At 41.9% G+C, this 16,577-nt stretch overlaps 2 protein-coding genes across 6 annotated transcripts in view; both read right to left on the bottom strand.

Moving 5' to 3' along the window:
• LOC127952159 (zinc finger protein 845) overlaps positions 1-16,577 on the bottom strand; it is a 177,127-nt gene that overhangs the window by 117,997 nt on the left and 42,553 nt on the right. The window lies entirely within an intron of this gene.
• Positions 1-16,577, bottom strand: part of LOC127952147 (zinc finger protein 501-like) — a 106,464-nt gene that overhangs the window by 47,334 nt on the left and 42,553 nt on the right. For 2 of the 5 annotated variants that reach the window (XM_052550476.1, XM_052550473.1), the window contains exons 1-3: positions 7,478-7,613; positions 5,098-5,231; positions 781-1,003 (exon numbers count right to left, since the gene is read on the bottom strand). The exons of 2 other annotated variants lie outside the window; for them this stretch is intronic. In XM_052550476.1, coding sequence (XP_052406436.1) covers positions 781-943 — 163 coding nt within the window. In that variant the 5' untranslated portion in view covers positions 944-1,003; positions 5,098-5,231; positions 7,478-7,613. Of the gene's footprint in view, positions 1-780; positions 1,004-5,097; positions 5,232-7,477; positions 7,617-16,577 lie in introns of those variants that run through there. One more of the 5 variants, XM_052550474.1, reaches the window with a different exon arrangement.

The raw sequence follows: 16,577 nt of genomic DNA, 5'->3' as shown, positions 1-16,577 counted from the left end.
TTCATTAGTCCATCTTTTTACAGTCCTTGATACAGGTTTAGATTATCATCCTCTTCACATGAGCAAAAACGTCCTTGGCATAACAGCAGAGTGGACCGGTATACTTCGATCCATTTAAACTGACCAGTGTAACCTTTTATATGTTTGGTTGACTGTACTTTATTTTAATAATGAACAGACTGCGATGTAAGTTTGAAATTAGAATGCACTTTAGATGTTTCCGTGTCATTTATACCAAACACAAATGTTGCTAGTGTGTTTGCAGCACTACTGTTATCTATTTTTTATATTTTTCAGTTTAATCGATTTTAATTTCTAAAATTTTATTTATTTAAATGTATATTTGTGTTTACATTTATGTTCCAACAAACTTGAAAAATTGATAAATGCTCTAAAACTTTTATGTAAATGATTGACATATATATAATTTAATACTTGGTCAGTTTATTAATTTGTTTGGTTAACTTTGGATAATTTTTTTATTTTAATACCGTGCAGTGCACAAAATTAAGATTCGAGAGATGGTTAAAGTGATGATAAGTTTAGAAATGTTGTGCATCCACTTATTATTAGTGCAACATTTTAGTATGCAAATGAAGGGGAAAACTTCAAGATATCGTCCCTAAAAATCGGCAGCACATATTGGCAATCGGCTGACCCTGACCTCTAAACATCGGGATCGGCTATAGAAAAACCCATATTGGTCGATCTCTAGTGCCTAGTAATAGCATTCAGGAGCAGGTTAATAGGTTAATTAATTAATGAAGAATAAACACCAACCTGTTTGTTCTTCAGTATCTTCAGTATGTTTGATTCTGCAGGGTTCTGGATCTCCCATCTCCTCTCTTTCCTCTTTAATAAACTCAGTCTTTACAGATTTCATCTCTTCTTGGATGATTTGATGCTCCTCTTCACTTGAGAAGGGATGGAGATATTCCTGCATTTATTGTTGAATCGATGAATGTGAGATCGTTGTCAGAGGAGTTTCACTGAACATGAATTTCTGTGTGGAAGAAGCATATTTAAATAAACAATAAATCAAAGATGCATTAAGTGCTGTCTCTTTGTAAATCATTACTATATTATACCACAGTAGTGAACTGTGACTCTTGAACCTTGAAAAACCACCAGCCTAGCTTACAGTGTTGTGTTGTCTTCTAAAAGTCATCTCTGACAGTAACACCTCTGAAACAAGAGGCTATTCCAGACTTAATGCGATCACAAACCAACTCTGGACACCTTTCAAATGCCAAAAGCCTATGCAAAATGTTAATTATCTTACCAAAATCAGACAGATCATACAAAATGTGTGTTTTATTATTATTAGTAGTAGTAGCAGTACTGACCTAAATATGATATTTCACATAAAAGTTGTTTACATATAGTCTACAAGAGAAACGAATAGTTGAATTGTTGAAAATGACCCCTTTTCAAAAGTTTACTGATTCCTAACACAGTGTCGTTGCCTGATTGATCCACAGCTGTTTTTAAGTGATAGTTGTTCATGAGTCCCTTGCTTGTTCTGCTTGTTCTGAACAGTTAAACTTCCTGCTGTTCTTCAGAAAAATCCTTCAGCTCTAGGGATGTAACGATTATCTGCGAGCCGGTTGAAAATCGATTCGAATATGTGTCGATTCAAATTGGTTGAGACGCTAAATTAATCGTGATTCGCAGTTTATATAAATGTATGTCTGATGAGAACTTGCGGTCTTTAGAAAAGTTTATACTGTAGTTTTTCCTTTCATCTTGCCTCTGTGTAATGAATACTAGTTTACAGTGAAATTCTGAACAATTTCTCTAGCCATCTGAACTAGGGGTGTCCATGGTTAACCGGTTAACCGATTAACCGTTAAAAATTGTGTAACCGAGTGAAACATTTTGCTCGGTTAAGTGACGTCAATGGCGTGCATTGAATTTAGTTGTAATACATTTTTGCACCACCAGAGACCGCCAGAGCGCTCCCAGACATTTGTAATGTCCACAAGAAGAAGTCATTTTTCTAATATGAAGCGGGCTAATACGAGTGACGGGGCAAAATGCAAGTATTGCAATGCAGTGCTTAGATATACTTAAAGTAAAACCTCGTTGTTGTAATCTCAACAGCCAACACCCGGGCATCATTAGGCCGGTCAGGACACACTGGATGCGTGGCGAAAGCATCTCAGCTGCGTAGCGTGTCTGTTTTTAATTCGGTTCCCATGTTAACAGGTTAGAGCTTGCCGACTGCCTGCGTGAGACGCGCTGCTCAGGTGCGGCTCGACGCGTGCATGCTAGAAATAGAACCGACGCCTTGTTGGAAGCGTTTCCAGGCAAAGTATAATAGGAAAATATGTTTATATGTCATTTTGTACAAAAATACATATTAATTCATGACATTTTGATATTTGAAAGTCTATAGGTTGACATAAATTCAGATATAAATGTAATTTAAATAAATAAATAAATAATTATAGATTTTCAAATATTGTACGTGTCAAACATAGTCATAGTCATAGCCTTAGCGAGGCGGCCGCGGAGTCTGCTTGTTACCTTTTGCCTTATACATTTTAGGCTTATTCTCAAATTCAGATTGTGTTAATGGGCGGCATTATTAGGCAGTTTTAATAGGACAATTTGACCGGAGAGATTAAATTTTGTCGGACATTCCTTTTTTTTTTCGGCCAATGTCCGGAAATTACTATGGTTATGGTTACTATGGCACACTATGGTTAACCGAGTATTAACCGCTAAGGGCCTCGGTTAACGGTTAATGAAAAATAGAGTTGTTCCGATTCCGATACTAGTATCGGAAATATCTCCGATACCACAACAAATTCTGGCATCGGCATCGGCGAGTACATGAACCCATATACCGATCCGATACCATTTTCTTAAAAAATACCTAGTTATGACCGCAAGCTTTGCCTAACCGCTGCACGGTTCTTCTTCGCTGCTCAAAATGCATTGAAAACACAGGAAGTTGTGCTGTGTTGCCACAAGCAACCCCTGTTTAGAGCAGCGAAGAAGAAATGAAAACGCGTTAGCAGCCCTGATCTATATATGACTGGATCACTCATCACATTCTAAACTGCCAAAAGACAGTGAAGCCGCTTCTATATTATAGATCAGTGGTTAGCAGTATGTCTCTGTAGTACCGGTAGTTACAGACTCTCAAGTATATTCAGTACCGGCAGCTGCGTTCAGTCGCTTCCGTGTAAGTCAAAGCGCAGGGCTCCAGACAGTAGCCGAATATATACTAGTGTCTGTGAATATTAAACTGCAAAATACTATTTAAATATTACTCCCGCAAAATCTACATCTCTGTGGGTGACTGGCACAGATGCGCGAGAGCTCGCTGTTTTGTAGTCTCTGCTGTGTGTCATGAGGACACGAACGCATAAACCGTCACTTCATGAGAATTTACCGTTTCATTTGAGAATACTGTCATATCATAAACACAGACACTCAAAGATCTTCATGGCAGCCCATTAAAATAAATGTTTGGTTTACATGAGTAAATTGACAATATATAAAGCTACTGTTGTAGCCTACAGTAATAATAATACGTCTCTATAATAATAATAATTATGCCTAGATGGTTGCTTGTTTTTTACTTGTTTTGTTGTAAAGAGATTATCTGATTAATAGATCTTTTTTTATATTCCTAGACTTATTTGTTGCAGTTTTTTTATACAGTTATATTGTAAAACTTAAATACCTTTTTTAGTTTGCGGTGTTAGATTTTTGGCTGCATTTGAAGTTCTTTTTTGCATATGAAAATAAATAATACTGTCAAATTCATGTTAGATAATAAAAATACTGTAATAAATACAGTAGTTCACCATGTATTTGTTCATGTTTTATTGAGGGATCTGTCTGAAGCACACCATAAAAAGAATTCTAGCAATTTACACAGGGCTAGTAGTATATACAGCTGTATATACAGATACACACCCAGGTATCGGATCAGTACTCGGTATCGGCCGATACCCTGAGCCCAGGTATCGGAATCGGTATCGGGAAGAGAAAAAGGGTATCGGAACATCTCTAATGAAAAACTTGAGAACGTGCAGCCCTAATCTGAACAGATAATTGTTTTTCCACCATGAGTGATAGTGATAAGGAAACACATAGCTATTTTTTGTATCTCTCTCCCAAATAAAATCTGGACTATTATTTATTTAATTTTTTTGGTATTGTTTTGAAAATATTATATAGGTGCAGTACCACACATTAAACATGACACTACTTTGGTAGAATGCAAAAAAATAATAAAAAATGTAACTTTTTCCCCAACACTTATGAAGACAAAATGTTACCGCATGCCAGGAATGACCTATATATATTAACATCTAAGGTTAATACTTGTTCAAAACAATCACTTTAGCAAAAGTTTGTAGGCTATTCTCTGTGTATATTGATAATGTTCAATAAATATCCCATCATTAAAATGTTGATAATATATAAAATAAAGAAACAAACTAAAACATAAAGATTCTGAAAGCACTGAAGGTGATCCCATAATAATTTAACATATATTTACAATAGTAACAACAAATAATGTTTTATTATATATGATTAATATTATGTGTTTAAATATCATGGTTTCATTCTAACATGGTGATTATTTCTAATATGGACACCCAACATAATATGTTATATTTACCATCAAACCACGTCATGTCAAGAAATGAAAAAGTCAGCCATCTATTAATTATCAAAATTACTGTGCCTTTCAACAGCAGGGGCGGTTTTTACCCCAAATACCAACAAAAGTGTTTTGTTTGTTTTGCAAAATGTAGCTCAACTCACATTCAGTAAGAATCTGAGAGATACGTGTTTAAATTTACTTTCCTCATTTGTGAAACTATTTGTCCTGAACAACTCATCTTTTATGAACAGAGGAACAGTAGACACGATATGATCGTTTTTGAACGAAGAGCATTTCTAGAGTAAAAGTCTCTTTCTGCACAGAACACAAGTGTTATTAAAGTAAATCACTCCAGCGCTATTCATACGAGAATCTGACTTGACCTCAAACCTATTTACGCAAAATAATCCATGCATTACACCAAACAGCAAATAAATAGTGAAGGAAAAGCAGAAAAGAGGTCTCACATTCAACTCTCACGCCGGCTCCCATTATTTACTCGCGCATGCGCACACCGACGGATCCTCCGCTTCGGGTTCTTCTTCTTCGACTTTTTTCTTATGGCGGTTGGCAAACCATCTTTGGGTGCATATACCGCCACCTATCAGGATGGAGTGATGTAACTGGAGTTAAAGGAAAAACTGAAAGGGTAAACAAAGAATTGGGAAAGAAGTGTGATCGGATTCATTCCTATATGAAGTGCTTCTGTAAGTTGTAATATTTCATTCTCATGTCCTTTACATTTAACTAAAATATGTTCAACTGTTTCAGGAAGATCACATTTAACACAAAGTCCAGACTCATGTTCTCCTATTTCATATAATGATTGATTAAGTGCAGTGTGGCTTGTTTTCTTTCATTGATTAAGATTGGAATTTCTCTATTAGATTGAATCGCTCCAATCTTTCTTATCATTTCCCACATTTCCCATACATCTGTCTCTTTTTCAATTTTATCACAAAATGTTCTCCAATAATTCTTTTTTGCCATCCGAATTACATTTATCCATCAACATCTTCTACAGATATATCTATTGCTACCATTCTTGTCTCACTTATTTCTTGGATTTTCTTCCCAGTCAGCAGATTTAAATTTCCATCTAGGGTTTTCTTCACTTTCAACTTGTTTTAATTCTATTCCAATTTTAGAGCTTATAGGGAAATGGTCACTACCTACTTTCTTCCATAATATTCCATACACATCTTTGCAAAGCTTCGAGATACTAGTGTCAAATAAATTGCAGAATTTCTTCCTTGTGCAACATCTACCCTTGTATTCCTTCCATCATTTAATCATATTAACTCTTTCCATTCCAAGAGTTATGTTTATTGAGCTAATTTTGACATTTAGATAATTTAATAAATGTAGAGTTTTGTTAAATCTTAAGTCATAATAAACAATAACACATGGTAGTAATGTAATATTTTAAATGTATGTAACTAAAATACATTTCTATTCAATTTATCTACTACATTTTAAATAAATATATTCATAACAGTAGTTGTGTTGATGAAAAAGTGACAGGTACAAAAAGAAAATTAGTGAAAACACAAGTGCTAGACAGAGAGATATCAGGGAAAATGACGAAAATGAAAATGAATGATTGAATTACATTTATTTCAAACAGTTAAAAGAGAGAGAAAAAAAAAAATATATATATATATATATATATATATATATATATATATATATATATATATATATATATATATATATATATATATATATATATATAAATGATTACATAAGTGTCACACTACGTGCTGGCAGGAGATAAAGAGCCTACAACGGTGAAGATAATCTCAAATCTCTTAAAATAAATCCAAGGAAAGATGAAGGCAATCTACACACAGAAAATATCCAACACATGAGAAGTGATACCAACAATACTAGGGCAGAAAACAAGAGGGGCACAGATTATGAAAATTAACCAATAATGAGAACAGGAACATAAACAAATATGGGCACACGAGGGACAAAACACAATAAACACCCATGAGGTGTGACAAAACAATCATTTGGAAATTATACTCAACCCGTTTAAATAAGGCATAGGAAGAAGTCCTAGCCTTATCTGATCCTCACCCCAGTATTTACCAAAACCAAATCAAAAGTTCATTACTGCAGCTTTAATCTTGAGTAACTATAGAGTAGTACTGCATCCTTCATAACTCCAAAAAGTCTTTAGTTTTATTATATTCATAAGAGAAAGATAGTCTGTACCGATTTTTCCCGGAAAATCACGGATCAGATCCAGAGGCTGAAATTTAACAAGAGCAGCATCAGCAACGACGTCTCTATGTGGTATTAGGGCTGTGCAAAAAATCGAATACGATTTTCATGTACATCTCATCAGTAAAGACGCTCCTGTAATTAGAAGTATATCTCCAGCACGTGTGTTCAGATCAGGGTTGCCAGGTTTTCACAACAAATCCTGCCCAGTTGCTTCTCAAAACTAGCCCAATCCCGCTTCCAGAAGGTTCCCCGATAAAACATTGCTTCCCAGGGTTAAAATATACGTTTTTTTAGCAGGGTTGCCATGGTAAAATTCGCGTTTTATGGGCTAAATATCAATTTATTTGTATTGGGGTTGCTGTGACCCGCGGATATGAAAAACAACCACCACAGACTTGGCAACACTGGTTGACATTTACTACACTGAGCCGTTATTCACTAACAATCTACACAAAATCGATGTTAAAATCGCAGGCGATTCTTTGTCGATTTTGGAAGCGATTTGGTGTTAGTTGTCGGAGGCGTAGAGCAGGGTTTTGATGAACAGACTCGATATAGGCTTTCTCTGTAATGACAGTGGGGTGACCAGGATGGAGGAATCGTTGCACATACCTCTGGGAAAAATGCAGCAGGAGAGGAGAACTTGGAGGAGTGGTCGCTGGATGAACACAGGAGTAACGCTGGAACTCTGGAGGAACACAGGAGGTTGGTGCAAGACAGGAAAAGTGTGGAGTAGAGGAGGACCTCCAGGGCATAAATTAAAATGACTTTTTCCGGATTCAAATACAATTAAAGCTGCAGTGGGTACTTATCGGCTAGTAGCCACTTGCGGCAGGAGTCCCGGAGCTGTTGGGCCATCGCGAAGGGTCGACCGGCTTCGCCCAAGTCAAAGGACCGGAAACGCTGGCGGTGTTGTTCGGGCGACCGGCCGACCCGCTGCATGACGGCCCTCTTTAGGTCGTCGAAGACCAGGAGGTTGGGCAGCCCTCTCCGGAGAGCAGGGGAATGGGGCGCACCAGAGGGCGCTGCCACACAGAAACTCCTAAAAGTAGAACCCAAACAAATGAGACAAAAAAAGTCAAAAAATAAATGTCATTTATTTATTGAGAAAATGACCCATTGTGACAGATGTGCATTGTTTTCAAACAGTGGGATGACTATCAGGTATCAGGTATCATTGCCTGCCCGGTTTTATTTAAAGAACAGGGATTTATCAAAGTCTGATCATGTTTGTGAAAGTAAATAATGGCACAAACAAACGAGATCTCTGAGGAACTCAGAAATGGAGTTGCTGTTACTTATCAGGATATAAAAGTTCCCCAAACCATCTCAAAAGAGTTTGGAGCAACCAATTGACAGCCAGACATATTGTGTACAAATGGAGGAAATTCAAGACGTCTAATAGGCCACGAGGTTGAAAGGGAACCCAGGATACCTAAGTGGATGTTTCCAAACTTATCCTTTGCAATCATCCTACTACTTGTCCACTTGATCCTATCCCCACTCACCTCCTTCAAGCGATCTCTTCTTCAGTCATACCTTCACTTACTCTCATTATCAACACCTCTCTTCACTCTGGAACATTTCCCACAGCATTTAAGCAGTCTCGGTTAAGCCCACTGCTTAAGAAACCATCTATAAATCCAGCACTTCTAGAAAACTACAGACCAGTATCCCTTCTTCCATTCATTACAAAGACACTTGAGCAATTTGTGTTCAACCAACGAACAACCTCATGGAAAGCAACCAATCTGGCCTCAAAAGCATTCACTCAACTGAGAGTGCCCAGTTCTCGGTTACTGAAGCCCTGCGACTGGCAAGAGCAGCTTCCAAATCCTCAGTACTCATTTTGCTGGATCTGTCTGCTGCTTTTGACACCGTGAATCACCAGATTCTCCTGTCCACCCTCAGAAAGATGGACATTTCTGGAACCTCACTCCTGTGGTTTAAGTCCTACCTCTCAGGTAAATCCTTTGGGGTGTCTTTGAGGAGTGAGATTTCGAAGACACAACTTCTTGATACTGGGGTTCCTCAAGGCTCAGTACTTGGACCACTCCTCTTCTCCATCTACAATATGTCATTAGGATCTGTCATTCAGAACCATGGCTTTTCCTATCACTGCTATGCTGATGACACTCAACCCGACTTCTAATTCCAACCAGATGATCCGGTGGTAGCTGATCGTATTGCAGCCTGTCTGAGTTACATTTCTAGCTGGATGAATGACCATCACCTTCAGCTCAACCTTACTGAGACAGAACTGCTTGTGGTTCCAGCTAACCCATCGTTTCATCACAACTACTTTATACAGCTGGGTTCATCAACCATAACTCCTTTCGGGATAGCCAGAAACCTAGGAGTTGTGATCGATCCCCAGTTAACCCTCTGGAGTCGATTCACACGTACACGTTATGATCTATTTTCTCCTGATAACCCCGAAAAGAACTTAAATCACACTATCAGATTTGATCGTACAGATGAGAGCAAAAAATCAATCAAATCTGTAAACGGTCTACTTTTTTGTATACAGACACAAGAATAACAAAACTTTGTGCATTTATTAAATAAAGATAACAAACAAGGTGTGCTGTCTGTAGCCTTGGTCTGCGGTGATCTTCATTTAGAAACACGTCATTAAAATGAATTGTAACTCAGTGAATACTCAGTTAAGAGACATCAGATATACATCTATAGAAAGCTTGGTATGTCTACTTTTAAACTAAACAAGTGATACCGAAAACAAATATTATGTGATAAAATAATCCATATGAAAACAACGCAATGTCCGTCTTTCATGTCTCCCTTCATTATATCTAATGCGACCACGCCCACTCGCTATTGAGATTATAATGTTTCTGTCACAGTGTCTGGTCTGTGTATCCCTGGGTGTCCACTAGAGGTCTCACTTCCCCTTATCGTCACCCCACTTCAGTCCTGCATTTCACTCAAGCCCTTATCTGGATTAATCACTTCATTGCACACAGCTGTTCCCACTCAAATTGTTTGCACCTGTCCATATATACCTTTTTTGTTTCTGGCATTGTTATGGAATCCTTGGTTTTTGATACTCTGCTTCTTCATGTTCCCTAGTGTTTGTCATGTTTCTTGTTTTGGACTGCCTTTTTGGTTATTGACCTTTTGCCTGACTGGACATTGATTCTTGGATTCTCCCAATAAAACACTGCATCTGGATCTCTCGGTTTGTGTGTGCCTTCCTTACAGTTTCACTGAAGCGTGAGGCTTGAATATGCCCATACCACAGAAAACAATGCAGCAAGACTGTTCTTCAAGTTTTTTATTGTATTTTACTGTTTGCTTCACACTGAGAGGAAACATAATTCACCCCAAGAAGATGTGACGAAGATTACCTCAGGATTTGAGATTTCCTCAGAAAAAAAGAATCATGCGCTTTATTCAGCAGAGATCATAAACATGAGTAAGTCTTTTTTTTAATTGATTTATGCAATTGTATAAGGATTCACATAAAGGGTACACATTTCAGTAGTTAGACTTTTTCCAAAATATAATTCCTGACTAAATGTATAATCAAGTGAAACATTATAAAGTTTTAATAACAATATACTCTATAATATTCAAAAGCTTGATGTAAATAATATAAATGTAACAAATAAATGTAACTGTAACAAATGTAACAAACTGTCACATCCACACAAGGAGAGGAGAAGACGGGTAAGTATTTTCGTGAAGCTTTATTAACATAGGACTTCAACAGAGCTGGTAAGTGTGGTCACAGACGGTGAATCTTCAAGCACTGATCAATAGGTAAGTTCAAGCACAAAGCTAGGCCTGACAACAAAGAGTCACTTCCCTTAATCGCTGTGTCTGAATCTCCACAGAGTCACAATACGGTCCACAAGGAGCAGGCAGAAGATCCACAAAGAGTGTCCATGCAATCTTGATTCCAGCCGGTGAGTGAATGAGTGAGGTGAGTATTTAAAGGTGTGGTAATTGCTGGTGCAGGTGCAGGTAATCAGTATTCAGGTGACGGTTCACGTGAGCGGTGCATGGGAGATTGAGTGGATGGTGACTGGCAATGGTGACTGGGGCTGAGGGAACGAGCTGAGGGTGTGACACTACCCCCCCCCCCCCCCACGGGTGACTCCAGGCATCCTAGAGCGGCGACGGGGACGACCACGACCTCTGGGAGCCGGGCGGTCTGGGTGTTGTCGGTGGAAATCTTCGAGGAGAGCCGGATCCAGGATGTCATTGCGTGGTACCCACGACCTCTCTTCGGGACCGAACCCCTCCCAATCTATGAGGTATTCCAGGTGGCCGTCCCGCCGCCGGGAGTCGAGGATCTCTTGGACCTGGTAGATGTTGTCTCCGAGGATCTCGGGTTGGTCTGGAGGGGGAGGCGGTTCTGGTTCTGTGGAGGAAGGAGAAACTGGATCAGTGTGACGTTTTAGCAGTGAGACGTGAAACGTGGGTGAGATCCGGTAGCGTGGTGGTAGGTCCAGGCGGTAGGTGACGGGATTTATCTGAGAATGGATGGTGAACGGCCCTATGTAGCGGGGACTCAGCTTTTTGCAGGGCAGTCGGAGGCGGATATCCCGAGTGGAGAGCCAAACCTTGTCTCCAGGTAGATAGACGGGATTAGGCGATCTGCGTCGGTTAGCGGTCTCTGTATGCCTCCGAACTGCCCGTTGGAGATGGATGTGAGCTGAGTCCCACACCCTCTCGCTCTCCTGGAACCAGTGATCTACCGCGGGCACTTCAGAGACTTCTCCTGACCAGGGAAACAGCGGTGGTTGATAGCCTAAAACACATTGAAAAGGGGTTAAGCCTGTAGTGGTTTGGCGAAGGGAGTTTTGGGCATACTCAGCCCACGGCAGATACTGGCTCCAGGTATCCTGGTGTTGGGAGCAGTAAGTACGGAGGTACCGTGAGATCTCTTGAATCTTCCGCTCGGTCTGGCCGTTGGTCTGAGGATGATATCCAGAAGATAAACTGACGGATGTTCCGAGGAGTTGGAAGAACGCTCGCCAGACCCTGGAGACAAACTGAGGTCCTCTGTCCGAGACAATGTCCTCTGGAGTGCCATAATTCCGGAACACGTTGGTGAAGAGGGCTTCGGCGGTCTCGAACGCTGTGGGAAGACCCTTTAATGGGATTAGTTTGCAGAATTTAGAAAAACGATCAACAACAACTAGAATGGTAGTGTACCCCCTTGAGGGGGGAAGGTCAGTGGCGAAATCCACCCCTAGATGGGTCCAGGGTCGGCGAGGAATGGGCAGTGGTTGTAATTTACCCACGGGAAGTTGACGAGGTGTGGTGGTAACGGCGCAGACCGAGCAACCGAGGATGTACCGGGTAACGTCACGAACCATGTTAGGCCACCAGTACTTCTGCTGGATGAGCGAGAGGGTGCGCCTGCTGCCAGGGTGTCCTGAGCCAGGTGACGTGTGCGTACTTTCCAGTAGGGGGAGTCGCTGGTTGGTGGGCACGTACATTAGACCCGTGGGTACCTCCGGAGGTGCAGGCTCCTCGAGGGTGGCGGCTCAAATTTCCTCGTCGATCTGCCAGAGGATAGGTGCGAGGAAAACGGAGGGTGGTAGAATTGAATCAGGCTTGTTGGTGTCTGGTTCTGGTGAGTACATACGGGACAGGGCATCTGCTTTAGTGTTCTTGTGACCGGGCTGATACGTGATCTGGAAATTAAAGCGAGCAAAGAAGAGTGACCACCGAGCCTGACGAGCATTGAGTCTTTTGGCATTCTGCAGATATTGGAGATTTTTGTGGTCGGTGACAACAGTGAATGGGAACTGAGCTCCCTCTAGCCAGTGCCGCCACTCCTCAAGGGCGAGTTTAATGGCCAACAACTCACGGTCTCCGATTCCATAATTGCATTCGGCAGGAGAGAGTTTCTTAGAGAAGTACGCACACGGATGGAGTGAGCAAGGTTCACCAGACCTTTGGGATAGCACGGCTCCAATGCCGTGATTGGCCGCATCCACCTCTACGACGAAAGGCTTGGACGGGTCAGGATGTCGAAGAATGGGCGCTGAGGTGAAGAGGTGTTTAAGATGGCTGAAGGCTTCTCGAGCTTGGGGTGTCCAGCGCAGCCGGCGCTGACCTCCTTTTAGAAGGGATGTTAGAGGAGCAGAGTGCAGGCTGTAGTTCTTGATAAAGCGCCGATAGAAATTGGCAAAGCCAAGGAAACGCTGGAGTTCTTTCACCGTTGTGGGCTCCGCCCAGTTGGTCACAGCATCTACTTTGGCTGACTCCATCTGAACTCCCTCCGCAGAGATCACGTATCCGAGGAAGGAGACGGTAGTGCAGTGAAACTCACACTTCTCAGCTTTTAGGTAGCGGTGGTGGTCTCGGAGTCGTTGTAAGACGTGGCGGACATGGGTTTGGTGTTCTTCTATGTTCCGGGAGTAGATCAGGATATCGTCTATGTAGACAATGACGAATTGGTGGAGATAATCACGGAATATTTCGTTCATGAAACTCTGGAAGATGGATGGACTGTTAGCAAGCCCATAGGGCATAACCTGATATTCGTAGTGCCCGGCAGGGGTGATGAAAGCAGTCTTCCACTCGTCTCCCTCTCGGATACGGATCAGATTGTAGGCACTGCGGAGGTCGAGTTTGGTGAACACCTTGGCTTCACGCAGTTCCTCCAGAGCCGCCGGAACGAGTGGTAATGGGTAGGCGAACTTGACGGTGGCGTCATTTAGCACTCGATAGTCGATGCATGGTCGAAGTCCGCCATCCTTTTTGGGGACGAAGAAGAAACTGGATGCAGCTGGAGATGTGGATGGTCTGATGAACCCCTGATCGAGAGCCTCCTGGATGTATTCCTCCATCGCCACCTGCTCAGGACGGGAGAGTGGATATATTTTCCCATGTGGTAGCTTGGCACCTGGCAGCAGGTCGATACAACAGTCCCAGGGCCGATGTGGTGGTAATCGGGTGGCTTGTTCCTTGCTGAACACATCGGAGTAGGAGGAGTAAAGGGCAGGTCTTCCTATGGAGGTGGAGTGCAATTGAAGGTGCGGTGGCTCAGACTGTGAACTCTGGACTGGTGAACGGTGAATGTGACTCTGGCATCCCGGATCCCATGCCTGGATCTCCCCTGTGCTCCAGTTGATTTGTGGGTTATGTTGGGCCAGCCACGGCCTACCCAGGACGACGTCAATGGTAGCGCGAGGAAGTACGAGGAGGGCCAGTTGTTCCCGGTGTCCGTGGGGCAGAACGAGTTCCAGCTCGTGTGTCCTTCTAGTTATTTTGCCTCCCCCTAACGGTGATCCTTGGATGGTAGTGATACGGTAGGTGGTCTCATTCTGGGTGATGGGTATACGGTGCTTGGTTACGAAGTGAGATGAGATGAAGTTGCTTGCGGCTCCGGAATCCACCAGGACATGGATGGAAAGATTACGTGAGTTAATTGTTATCTGGGCTTTGATATGAGGTATGTGAGATACAGATGGGGTAATGGAAACTGTACTCACCATTGGGCGAGGCGGACGGACCGGGCAGGCGTGGATCAGGTGAGTGGCCTCGCCACAGTATAAACACAGCCGCTGCTGGATGCGGCGTCTCCGTTCAGAGGCATCTAGGCGGTAGGAGTCGGTGATCATGGGTTCCTCCTGGTTTCGTTGAGGCGAGGGCGTTCTGGCTGATGGAGAGATGGTATATGAAGCCGGGGAGGCACAAGCCGAGAGGTGCTGAGCAACATTTATAGTTTTTCTGATGAATGTCTCGAGATTGACATTATCGTCGTAAATGACCATTTGCTTTCTGATCTGGGGCTTTAAACCTTTACGGTATGCAGCTAGCAGGGCAGTTTGGTTCCAACCACTGGTGGCGGCTAATGTCCGGAAACGGAGACTGTAGTCGTGAATTTCCGTGGCTCCCTGGCGGAGATTTAAGAGTTCATCATGGGTTGAAAGAGGAGTTAGAGCCACCCCGAACACTTCCTGGAGGTGGGTGGCGAAGGCATCGAATGAGGATAGAACCGGACTCTGGGAGTTCCAAAGAGCCTCTGCCCATTGTAGCGCTCGTCCGGTGAGGAGAGAGATCACAAAGGCGACTTTGGTGGCCTCATTGGGGAATTTACTGGTATTCGCGTTGACGAACAGTGAGCACTGCAGAATAAACCCACTGCAGCCACTCGGTTCACCCGCATAGCACGCGGGACGTGCAAGGGGCGTGCTGTTGGTGGTGGAAGCACTAGTTTCGGTGGGTGGAGAAACTGACTGTATTACTTGGCGGAGGGCAGTCACCATTTCGGTGAACGGGTCCGAAGCCGCTCCCTGAGCAGCAGCGTTAACATCCATGGGAGATTTGAAGTTCTGTTTTTTAGGGGCTGGAATCCTGTCACATCCACACAAGGAGAGGAGAAGACGGGTAAGTATTTTCGTGAAGCTTTATTAACATAGGACTTCAACAGAGCTGGTAAGTGTGGTCACAGACGGTGAATCTTCAAGCACTGATCAATAGGTAAGTTCAAGCACAAAGCTAGGCCAGACAACAAAGAGTCACTTCCCTTAATCGCTGTGTCTGAATCTCCACAGAGTCACAATACGGTCCACAAGGAGCAGGCAGAAGATCCACAAAGAGTGTCCATGCAATCTTGATTCCAGCCGGTGAGTGAATGAGTGAGGTGAGTATTTAAAGGTGTGGTAATTGCTGGTGCAGGTAATCAGTATTCAGGTGACGGTTCACGTGAGCGGTGCATGGGAGATTGAGTGGATGGTGACTGGCAATGGTGACTGGGGCTGAGGGAACGAGCTGAGGGTGTGACACAAACAATGCTGTTCTTTCAATTTAGCAAAATAATAATACTAATACTACTACTACTTCTATTGAATATTAATAATAATAATAATAATAATAATAATATTTTCTTGTTAAAAGAAAGAAAAGGCTTAGCTTTAGAAAGCAGATGCAGCTGAAAAAAGCAAGATTTGACAACTGAATTTATTTGTCGGTCAAACTTCAAACAATCTTCAAAAATGAAGCCAAGTTTTTTTACCCATGATTTTAAACACAGAGTCATCCCTCCCAAATAAATTTTTGGGGAATTTGGAAATTCAGATGGACCAAAAAATATAATTTCAGTTTTCTTTTCACTGAAAATTAAAAAATTTAAGGAAAGCCAAGTCTTTACATCTGCCAAACATGTCATAAGAGACTCAAGACCCACAGAGACCCTCAGGCAAATAAACCTGAGTGTCATCTGCATAACATAACAGTGAAATAACATAACAGTGAAATGACAAACCATGTTTTCTAAAAATTGAGCCAAGTGGGAGCATATAGAGGGAAAAAAGCAAAGGAGCCAAAATAGAACCCTGAGGAACCCCACAGGGCAAATAAGCGTTACTCGAGTAATGTTCACCCATCTTGACTGAAAAACTCCTATTTGCAAAATATGATTTAAACCAATCTAGAGCAACACCTCTTAGATCAGCACAATGTTCTAAACGGTCAATGAGAATAGCATGATCGACTATATCGAAAGCAGCCGTCAAATCCAAGAGCACCAGGACTGCAAAATCACCTGAATCACATGATATCAAAATATCATTAAGGACCCTCAAGAGTGCAGTCTCGGTAGAATCGCATTTACGAAAACCTGACTGAAATGTTTCAAACATTGAATTGTCAGATAAAATTTTGTAACTGTGAAAACACTATTTTCTCCAGAATCTTTGAGATAAAAGGCAAATTAGAAATTGGCCTA

This window comes from Carassius gibelio, chromosome B3 (assembly GCF_023724105.1).
Source record: "Carassius gibelio isolate Cgi1373 ecotype wild population from Czech Republic chromosome B3, carGib1.2-hapl.c, whole genome shotgun sequence".
NCBI lineage: Eukaryota > Metazoa > Chordata > Actinopteri > Cypriniformes > Cyprinidae > Carassius > Carassius gibelio.
This window is presented reverse-complemented; position numbering and strand designations above follow the sequence as displayed.